Source organism: Psammomys obesus, unplaced genomic scaffold, assembly GCF_907164565.1.
Source record: "Psammomys obesus unplaced genomic scaffold, mPsaObe1.curated_primary_1811, whole genome shotgun sequence".
Classification (NCBI taxonomy): Eukaryota; Metazoa; Chordata; class Mammalia; order Rodentia; family Muridae; genus Psammomys; species Psammomys obesus.
This window is the reverse complement of record NW_026590008.1, coordinates 1-10,632: the sequence shown is the minus strand read 5'-3', so window position 1 is coordinate 10,632 and position 10,632 is coordinate 1. Positions and strand designations below refer to the sequence as shown.

General features: G+C 44.2%; 1 protein-coding gene across 1 annotated transcript; it reads left to right on the top strand.

Moving 5' to 3' along the window:
• Window positions 1-2,537: 2,537 nt before the first annotated feature.
• On the top strand, window positions 2,538-10,162 carry LOC129675557 (NACHT, LRR and PYD domains-containing protein 5-like; the record flags this gene model as incomplete). Its single annotated transcript, XM_055605526.1, is given in 9 exon segments — window positions 2,538-2,628; window positions 2,843-2,920; window positions 5,426-5,536; window positions 5,539-5,601; window positions 5,604-5,878; window positions 5,880-6,982; window positions 9,068-9,171; window positions 9,174-9,234; window positions 10,064-10,162. Coding segments are annotated over 9 exon segments (1,985 nt in total), but the record flags the coding sequence as incomplete, so codon positions are not given.
• Window positions 10,163-10,632: the final 470 nt, after the last annotated feature.

Here is a 10,632-nt window from a genome sequence, read left to right as displayed (position 1 = left end):
TTAAGAAATAACTCAGGATCTTTAAGCAATTGTTGAAGAAAAAATACTCAGACTTGATAACATATGAGCTTCCGAGGGTTGAAGTAGATTTTGCCACCAATGTGGAATGGCTAGTCTCCCTCTTACTTGAATATTACCTAGGACCTGTTTCCTGGGACATAACCATTTGTATTTTTGGAGATATGATACTCTTCATGCTCTCTAGGAAAGCAAAGAATGAGATGAAAAGTAATACTTGGGGAAAAGACTCCATCTCAACCTTTGGTTTTTGAAGACAATCTCTATGTAGTCCTGGCTCTCCTGGAACTCCTTTTTTTAGACCATGCTAGTCTCAAACTCACAGAGATCCACCTACCTCAGCCTCCAGGATGCTTGGATTAAAGACACACTCCACTACCCCTGGCTCAATTCCAACTCTTAATGGGAATGGGGCACCAGTACTCTTCTAGTTGTATCCACCTCTGATGTATGAGTCTGGACCACAAGAAATGTAGTTCATTGCATCCTTGTTGGGTAGAAGTCACCATTTGTGAAATACTAGAAGAAAAGTAGGTAGAAACTTTTCTCACTGGACAGGTTTGATGAGATTGATAGAATGGCATTATAAATGATAAGCTCAGGCTCCAGAGTTGATTTGCTATTGGTGGGATTCTGTACATTTGTGATTCCCTTGCTTCAGCCTCTTTAGTTGAATTCCTGTCCTGAACCTTGGACAGAATCACAGCTTCTAGAGATATAGTCTGTTGCAAAGGTTTCTTGGAATCATGTATACAAAATGGCTGGCATTTGGTTATTGAGAACACTGGGATCACCCTCTGGGCTCAAAAACTGAAGTTAAAATTCTGATCTAAGAAACCCAGCTTGGATTATTCTTCCATATTGATCAATGAACTTAGATTAGGTTGTGTGGTTACCTTAGGAGATGATTGAGAAAAATTATTTTAGCAGGTGAATTCTCTTTCAACTGCAGGCTTAAAACTTAGAATAAACAGTTTCATGTTTGGGTAGATAAACTGGCATAGAATCTGTAGGACTCATAGGGTATAGATGTTCAAACCTCTAACACCAACCAAGGAGGCTGAGGCAGGACGACTACAAGTTTAAAGACCACCTGGATAGTTATATATTGTCTCAAAATGTGGGGGTGGGGAGGTGCTGGAGTAGAACTCTGGCCCAAAATTCATCAGTAAGATGCTTCAGATGTGCCTCAGGAGTCAACCACTTGCTTAGGATCCACCAGTAAAGAGCTTGGGGTGTAGCTCAGTAGTAAGGTATGTGTTGGAGATCTACCAGTGAGGGCCTGGGGATATGGTTCATTAGTAGAGCATCTGCCTAGAATTCCCTAGCGAGGGGCTGAAGTGTTACTCAATGGTTAGAGCACCTGCTTAGAATTCTACTGGGCGGGGCTAAAGGATTCAGGAGCTCACAGTCATCTGAGCTGCATGAGAGCTCAAAAAGGGGGAGTACAGAAGTGCTGTCGGAAGTTCTTAGACCACAGTAAAGTGATGTAAAGTCTAGAATTGCTTCTTATCTGGGTGATAACAAAGAAGGAGAAATAAGCTAACTTCTTAGGCACTGGATAAAGATGAATATTGTTTGCAGAAGGTATTTGCACTGTATTTGATTGTATTTATCAATCAGCCTTTAGCAATCAGTGTCTGCTGGTTGACTATGGCATTCAGTGGACAAACATGAGAACTCAAGTTCAAATCCCCAAAACCCATGTAAAGAGTCAATTGTGACAGCTCATGTTTGTAAATCCCAGCCCTGGTAGCCAGAAGATCAGTAGACCAAGGTCATCCATGGCTTAGATCAGGCATGCTCCAGGTTTAGGAGAGACCCTGTATGGAAAAAAATAAGTGGATGGGTCCCTTGTTGTCCTTCTGTTGCTGTAGAAAGACAGCAGGACCAAGGCAAAGTGTAAAAGCATTTAACTTGGGACTTGTTTTTACAGTATTGGAAGTTAGTCCATGCTTATCATGGCAGAAAGCATGGAGGCAAGCAGGTCGGTACTGTACAGAGCAGTAGCTGAGAGTTAACTAATCCCAATAGTACACTGCAGAGACAGTGAGACTGGGCCTGGTGTGGGCTTTTGAAAGCTCCTTCAACATGGCCTCACCTCTGAATCCTTCTTAAACTGTAGTCCAAACATTCAAATATATGAGCCTATGGGGACCATTCTTATTCAAACCACCAGAGTTAGGGCTGGAGAAATGGTCCAGTGTCTAATAGCACACACTGCTCTTGGCAGCCACCAGTGTGGCTCACAACCAGCTGTAACTCTAGTTCCATAGAATCCCAATGTCCTCTTCTGGGCTCCCAACGGCACCTGCATGCACACATAGACATAAAACAAAATTCTTTTTTTTTTTTTTTTCCAAAACTAGGCAGGTGTCTAAAAGAGGAAAGATACCATGGCTGACACACATGTACTCCCACATGAGCACACACGAAGCTGAACACACCTCTAATCGGGCGATTCCTGAGTGTCGAGTGAACAGCTGCTTACCCAGGTCTGCAGTTTTAAGGCATTGAGGATGACAAAGATGAACACTCAAGCCTGTAACCCCACACCTCATCCTGACACCTGCCCAAAGCTAGCCAGCAGAGCCCTACAGAATGCATGTGGTAAGTTCCAAATTGCCACATCTTTACCTGCCTTTCTCAGTTGCTTCACTGTACTTCTGAGGCAGAGGACCTTACTATCATAGACTACTACTACTACTGAGCAGAGGCTTGCCTTAATTCCCCTCTGTAGTTTGGAAATGAAGTGTTCTCGTACCCAGCTGGGGCAAGTAGATGGTGACTTAATAACAGCATTCTCTCTTCCTCTCTGTTGCAGAAAGCACAATGAGTAAGCCAGAAGACAAAGGTGAACCAAGCCTGAGTGAGCAAGGACAAGAGGAGGAACAGACTCCAGTTTTGCAGGCAGGGTGGGGTGTAAAGAAGATAAAGCCACATGTTGTATCATTTATCTGAAGAATTAGACCCTTGAATTCATGTATGTACATACAGTATTAGAGTTTGCTTACCAGCACCCAAATTAGGTGGCTCAGAGCCACCTCTGACTCCATCTCCAAGAGATCCAACACCTCTTTCCTCTGCCAAGTGCTCATACATATCCATCCACAGGCACAGAATTAAAAATAACTCCCTTTTTTAAAGGTGGCTGGAAAGGAAGGCAACCTAAGGTTGATCTCTGGCACCCGCATCAGCATGCACACACATACTTGCACTCACCACATGCCTTAGACACATGCACACTAACAATTATTCCAAATTGTTTAGAGGTGTGGGAAGGTAATTTTGGGTTTCTCAGTGCTATGGTCTATGGAACTGGCCTTATTCAGCTATCCCCACTGGTTTAAATGTTTCGGGATAAATGACTCTCTACATTTGTCTGCAAGATTTGGGGGGCCATTCTTGATCCTATTGGTTCTATCATGAATTTTAAAATCACCTTGACAATTTCTTGGAGGGAAATGGTCAGCGAGGCTTTTGATAAGAGATTGCATTAAATTGCATGAATCTGTGTTTGGGTATATAGCTGTTATTAGTAAGGTTGAACCTTAAGGCTGATATTGTTCAGTCATGAAAATGCTTGCTGCTGATAGGAAAGGTCCTCCTCCTCCTCTTCCATCTGACCCTAGCCTATCTGGTCTCATCAGGACTGGCTGAATCTTCCTATGTGGCCTGGTAAGGCTGTACCCGCCAGAGAGAGTGATCAAAGAGCTGGCCACTGAGTTCATGTCAAAGACAGACCCTGCTCCCCTTACTAGGGAACCTACTTGGAGACTGAGCTGCCATTGGCTACAGGACTAGATGAGGGGCATATGGGGAGAAGAGGGAGGGAGGGTGGGTCTGGGAGGAGATGAGGGAGGGGACTACAGCTGGGATACAAAGTGAATAAACTGTAATAAATTAATTAAAAAATTAAAAAAAAGAAAGTAGGCTGAGCAAGCCATGTGAACCAAGCCAGTAAGCCACACCCTCCATGGCCTCTGCATCAGCTCCTGCCTCCAGGTTCCAGCCCTTTTTGAATTCCTGTCCTGACTTTCTTCAGTGATAAACTATGATCTGAATGTGTAAGCCAAATAAACCCATTTCTCCCCCCTCCCTCCACTCCCAAAAAAGAAAAGAAAATGCTTGCTGCACAAGAACCTGAGTTCAATTCCCAGAACCCATATAATGGGGCCAGGTGGGAGGGGTATGTGCCTATAATCCCAGCAGAGACAGGAGGATCCCTGGTGCTTGCTGGCCAGCTCAGTCTATCCATATTCCTGAGATCTGGGTTTAGTTAGACTCCCTAAAAATACAATTGGTGACAAGAGAGATGGCTTATCAGTTAAGAGCACTGACCACTCTTCTGGAGGACCTAGGTTCAGTTTTTAGCACCCACAGGCCAGGTCACAGCCATCTGCAACTGTAGTTCCAGAAGATGACACAGCCAGCACAGGGTACACAGACATACATACAGGGAAAACATTAATAAAATAAAGATAAATGCATCTGTAAACATTGAGATTGAGAGTGATTGAGAAAGAATAAAATTCAACCCTCCATAGTGTTGATAGGAGCCAAAGTTAGGCTTATAGAATGAGATCAACATCTGCCCAACAGAAAGCTTACAGATGCAAGCTTCTGCCTAGTTACGTCTTATAGAAATGGTAATACAATTTTCGTTTGGAGGTAATAGATAAAATTAGTTTGGGGTTTTTCTATGTGTGTAAGTTCATACATGTGTGTGTGTGTGCTCACATTTGTGCATGTATGTATGTGTGTGCATATGTTTGCACATGTATCTGTGTGCATGTGTTTGCACATGTGTTTATGTGTAATTTCTCATGAGAAAGCTATTGCTCAGAAGAAGCTAGACTGAACAATGGCTCTAACTAAGTTGGTAGAGTGTTTTGTAGCATGCATAAAGCCATGGGGTTCAGTCCCCATCACCACATAAAACTGGGCATGGTGGTGCACACCTGTAATCACAGCACATAGATGGGAGGATCAGAAGTTCAAAGTCATTGTTGGCTACATCGCAAATTTGAGGCCAGCCTGAGTTATGAGATTCTTGTATCGAAACAGGTTAATTAAGTAACAAGAACATTGTACATAGCTATCTGACTTAAAACTAGGGAGAGGGAGGGAAGGAAGGAGAGAGTGTGTGGGTTGACACATTTGTACATGTTAGGAGAACATATATTGCTACATTATACATTGTACATTGATACATTAAAGGCAATTAGCATATTCATTATTTTAAATGCCCATCATTTCTTTTACTATAAGTTAGTTCAGATTCTTCCCAGAGATGTTCTAAGCCATTGTTAATTATACTCATCATGTAGATATGTATTTCAATGTCACTAAAAATAAGACTTTGTTCAAATTTTGTCTTTTATTCTGTCCTTTTATCTGACTTCGTACTGTGGAGGTGACCTGCAAGACTACAAGGCCCATGTGGTATCTAAATTCGACACAAGTATGGATGTATGCTCTGACAGCCCAGAGAAGAAAGCATTGTCTGATGCTTTTAAACAGAAAGCCTCTGTCCTCACACTGTTCTACATGGAAAACCAGGGATTGGGAAGCTGGCTTTGGCTGAAGTATCATGCTGGGCTGGGCACAGGGAAAACTCTACCAAGACATGTCCTATGTCCTTTTCTTCTCTGTTAGAGAAATAAAGTGGACAGAGAAGAGCAGTTGGGCACAGTTGATTTCTAAGGAATGGCCAGACTCCCAGGCTCCAGTGACAAAGATCATGTCCCAAACAGAAAAACTGTTGTTTGTCATCGATGATTTTGACAATATGAACTCTGTCCTCCATGATGACATGACACTTTCTGGAGACCGGAAGGATGAACAGCCCATATACATTCCTGATGTACAGGCTTCTGAGGAAGGCCCTCCTCCCACAGTCCTTTCTCATCATCACCACCAGAAACACAGGCTTAGAAAAACTCAATTCAATAGTGGTGTCCCCCCTCTACATACTAGTTGAAGGACTGATTGCAATAAGGAGGATTCAGCTAGTCCTCGAGAGCACCCCTGATGACCATCCAAGAATGCAAGTCTTCCAATCTGTGATAGAAAACTCCCAGCTATTTGACCAATGCCAAGTCCCTTCCATATGCTCTCTGGTCTGTGAGGCTCTGCAGCTGCAGGAGAAACTGGGAAAGATATGTACCCCAGCCTTCCAGACCCTCACCAGTTTGTATGCCACCTTTGTGTTCCACCAGCTCACCCCAAGAGATCTTTTCCAGAGCTGTCTCAGTCAGGAAGAGCAAGTTGCTCTAGTGGGCTTGTGCAAGATGGCGGCTGAGGGAGTGTGGAACATGAGGTCAGTGTTCCACAATGACAACCTGAAGACCCATGGCCTAAAGGAGTCTGAGATCTCAGCCCTCTTTCACATGAACATCCTTCTCCAGGTGGGCCACAGCAGTGAGCAGTGTTATGTTTTCTTCCACCTCAGCCTACAGGATTTCTGTGCTGCCTTGTATTATGTTTTAGAAGGACTAGGGGACTTGTATCAGTATATTTTCAATAAAAACCAAAAGAGCAACTTGGAGCTGAAGGAAACCAATGACACTCACCTTCTCGGAATGAAGCGTTTCTTATTTGGCCTCACGAACAAGGAGACCATGAGGACCCTAGAGGTTCTGCTTAGATGTCCTCTATCCCCAGCTGTGGAGAAGAAGCTCCAACATTGGGTTTTTCTACTAGGGCAGCAGGTCAAAACCACTAGCCCAAAGGATTACATGGATGCCTTCTACTATCTCTTTGGGTCTCTGGATGAAGAATTTGTTCGTTCGGCTCTCAAAAACTTCCAAGAAGTGTGGCTTCTGGTTAACCAGAAGATGGATTTGATGGTATCTACCTACTGTCTTCAGCATTGCAGGAGCTTGAAGGCAATCCAGGTGGATGTTGAAGACATGTTCTCTGTGGATAAGATTCCTGAGCTGTGCCCTATTGCTCCCCAGAAGTGAGTATGGGGTGATTCTTCTCCCAAGCCAGTTAGTAATTTTTGTGTGTTACTGGACTTAGACATTCAGAAACATTCAGGGTACCAGATGGCTCTTAAAGGATAATCTACTTACTAGTAGGACTTGACCTGAGTCTGGTTGTCAGACTGAGTCCCACGCTGGGGCTACAGCCGGTAGATATATTTCCCTTGGCAGCATGCTTGCCTAGCATGAATGAAGCCCCGAGGTTAGGCCCTAGCACTGCATAGACTGAGTGTGTTGTGGTAAACACCTGCAAGCCTAGAACTCAGGAGGAAGAGGTGTCAAGCTAGGTTCCACTGACAAGCCAATTAGAGCAGCCAAGTTAATGATAAAATGTAGAAAAGATTTATTCATTGTGGCCACTTGGGAAAGAGAAACAGATCAAAAATCCATAGATATCTATTGACCCCCTCCCCGTAGTCTATCTTTTGGATCCTGAAGTGAGGTTAAAATAGAGATGTGTAGAACCAGACAGATGCACATTAAGTAGTTTCGATCAAGATGTGTGATCCCTGCCAAGCGCTGATCCATCATCTGCCCCCACCCCAGCCTCTCTAGCAACATGGTCTGCTTTGTGCAGAATTGCTCTCTGAGAGGCAAGTTCTCCTCTGGCAGGCACCAGGATCCAGCCTTTCTCTTCTCCCACCATGAGACTCCTGGGAGATTGACAGTATCCAAAGTCTGATAGTCAGAATGATGAATAGATTAGTGGACAAACTTATCTAGGCAGGAGGAGGACTCAGAGATTACTAATATGTCCTGCTCTAACAAAGGACCAGAATTTGGTTCCCAGCACCCAGGTGGGATGGCTCACAATTACATAAGCTCCAGGTCCAGGGCCTCCAGCACCTTCTCCTGCCTTCCACAGGCAACTGCATTTATGCATTTATGCACATAGCCATACACAGGCACATGACATCATCACTATATATTAAACCACAATGTGCAGATGGTCTAAGTTTTGTTCCTCTTGATTGTGATTTTGTGATCTTTGACCAACTTCTCTCCCCTCCTCCTCCCAGTCTCAATCCACCACTCCACTATCCACTTCTGGGAACTTGTATTTAAAAAAAATACTTAGTTTCATTTATTTATTTCTCTCTCTCTTTCTTTCTCTCTCTCTCTCTGTGTATGTGTATGTATGAGCGTGTGTGCATGTCAAAGCATGCAGGGAAGGCCAAGAATAACTAGAACTTATGAGTGCCCCACCACAGAGGTCTCAGGCTTTGAGCTCAAGTCGTCAGGCATCACAAAGTCTGTTCTCACACAGATAGTAAAGCTGTGTCACGGAGTCATGTTTTCAATTAACTATTTACTTCCATATATATTCTGGCATACTCCAAGATCACCTGCAGCTGAGGGAGGGCAAGAAGTCAGCAAGACTCCCAAGTCAAGGGTCCTGTAATTCTCTTGCTGCTACTAGGAATTATGCATACTTCTTCTAGCATAAACCTGGCTTTTCCTGTATTCTGTTCAGTCAGTTGCCATAACTAACAGGAAGTTGTAATCTGTACTCCAAGATGGAGTTGGAATGATCATATAATCTCCAAGGTTAAAAAAAAAATCTAAAGAGACTAAAGAGATGGTTCAGTAGTTAAGAGTACTTGTTGCCCTTCCAGAGGACCTGAATTTGGTTCCTAGCATCATATTGGGTGGCTCATAATTGCCTATAACTACAGCTCCAGGGAGATTTGATGCCCTCTTCTGGCCTCTATGAGCATATACACAGATGTATGTGTGTGTGTGTGTGTGTGTGTGTGTGTGTGTGTGTGTGTGTGTGTGAGAGAGAGAGAGAGAGAGAGAGAGAGAGAGGAGAGGGCGACTGGGAGGGCTTGAAGGCTCTCTGATTGGTCTATCATACCCCCAGGGGATATTGAAGCTGGTCCTGTGGAGCACCAGGCAGCACCCACTGAGCTGGCTTTATTTCCTCAGCTGTCCTGTACTCTCTCTAGTCTAGTCTCCCTTCCGTGGCCTTGCTGTGGCAGTCACTCATGATTAGTCACTCGTGATTGAAAATGTGTTCAATCACATTTTCCTCCCATTTTTCTCTCTCACTGACCCAGGACACAACATAAGCACCTCCTCATACAGTGGTGGGAGAAGTTCTGCTCTGTGCTCAGCACCCACTCAAATTTGGAGAAGCTGGACTTGGGCAGCAGCATCTTGAATGGGCCATGAAGATACTGTGCCTCAAGCTGAGGAATCCATCCTCTAATATACAGAATCTGATGTAAGTGCCACCCGGCCTGGTACAAGCAGTCTTTCCATGGCATCTCCTGCCAGACAAGGCCCAGCTATAAACCCTAAGGAGAGCTGTATCCTGAGGGAATACGTGCTGTAAAAGATACCTTGCATGAACCAAGTTACTTATGCACGATGTAGGAGATGACTAAAGGACCTTATAAAAGGAGGTGCATGGGTTTATTGAGGCAGGCTTAATTACTGTGGATTTTGAAGTATAAGTAGGGGTTGGTTAGTAAGGGAAGAAAATGAGAGGAGGACTTTGGGGCCAATCATATAACATGACATCAAGGTACATGATTTATGTGCTCTTTGATCACTCTTTAATACCTTGAAGCTAGTGAATACTGTACAAACATGCAAACAGCTAACCATTAAATATAGAAGGGCCATAGCAGTCAGTCTGCAGAGAAGCTCGTGTGCAGTTCCCTTCCGAATATGCAGTTTGCTGGAAGAAAAGGGCCTCCAAATGGAAGGAAAGCAGAACTTACTGAAACAGTACAATATAAAGAGAGCTAAACATGATGAACTTTCAGGTGGAGAGGTTCCCTTTAAACACTGGAGAGCAACTTTATTAAGACTGAGAACAAGGCAGAGGGGCTAGAGGGATGGCTTCGTGGTTAAGAGCACTGGCTGCTGTTGCAGAGGACTCGGGCTCTATTCCCAGCACCCACAAGCTGACTCACAACCTCTGTAATACATCCTCTTGCCACCTCCACGGGCTCCTGCATGCATGTGATGCACATGTATACACATTAACATTGTTTTTTTAAGAGTGCAAATGAGAATGTGCTTGAGCCAACATGGGGGGGGTGTAGAGTTGAGTCCAAAGGAGCCACTTCAGAAAGCACCTTCATTAACATGTTTCAACAAATCCCCGGGAAGTCTCTGGACCTAATCCCCAGACCAAAGGAAAGGTCTGACTTTTTAGAAGTAGTGAGAAGTTTCACATCACATGATTTAGTTCAGTACAGCATATGTGACAAGGAGCATGGAGAACCCAGGTGTCATCAATTAAGAGCTGTCAAGTCACAACACAGGCAGCTGCTTAAGTCTCTGTCCTGGTGAGAGCTGCAGGATGTCTTGGCCTGTTCTCTGGCTGCAGGGTCTGGCCTTTTGTAATATACACTATACTTTAGAAGCAGCCCCACGAATACAATCCCAAACCTGCTACAGATGCCAGGGATTTTTGGGTAAGAGAGTAAATGTCAGCTCTACTTTAGAGGGGGGGGAAGTCCACTCTCTAACTTGCCCACCCAAGCCAGGAGAAAGCTACATGACATCCATGTTGGGGCTGGTCAAGTTCTTGACTGCTAATGCACACCTTGAGTTTCTGTCCTGACTTCCCTAGAAGACGAATGAGAAGCTGTAAGATGAAATAAACCCT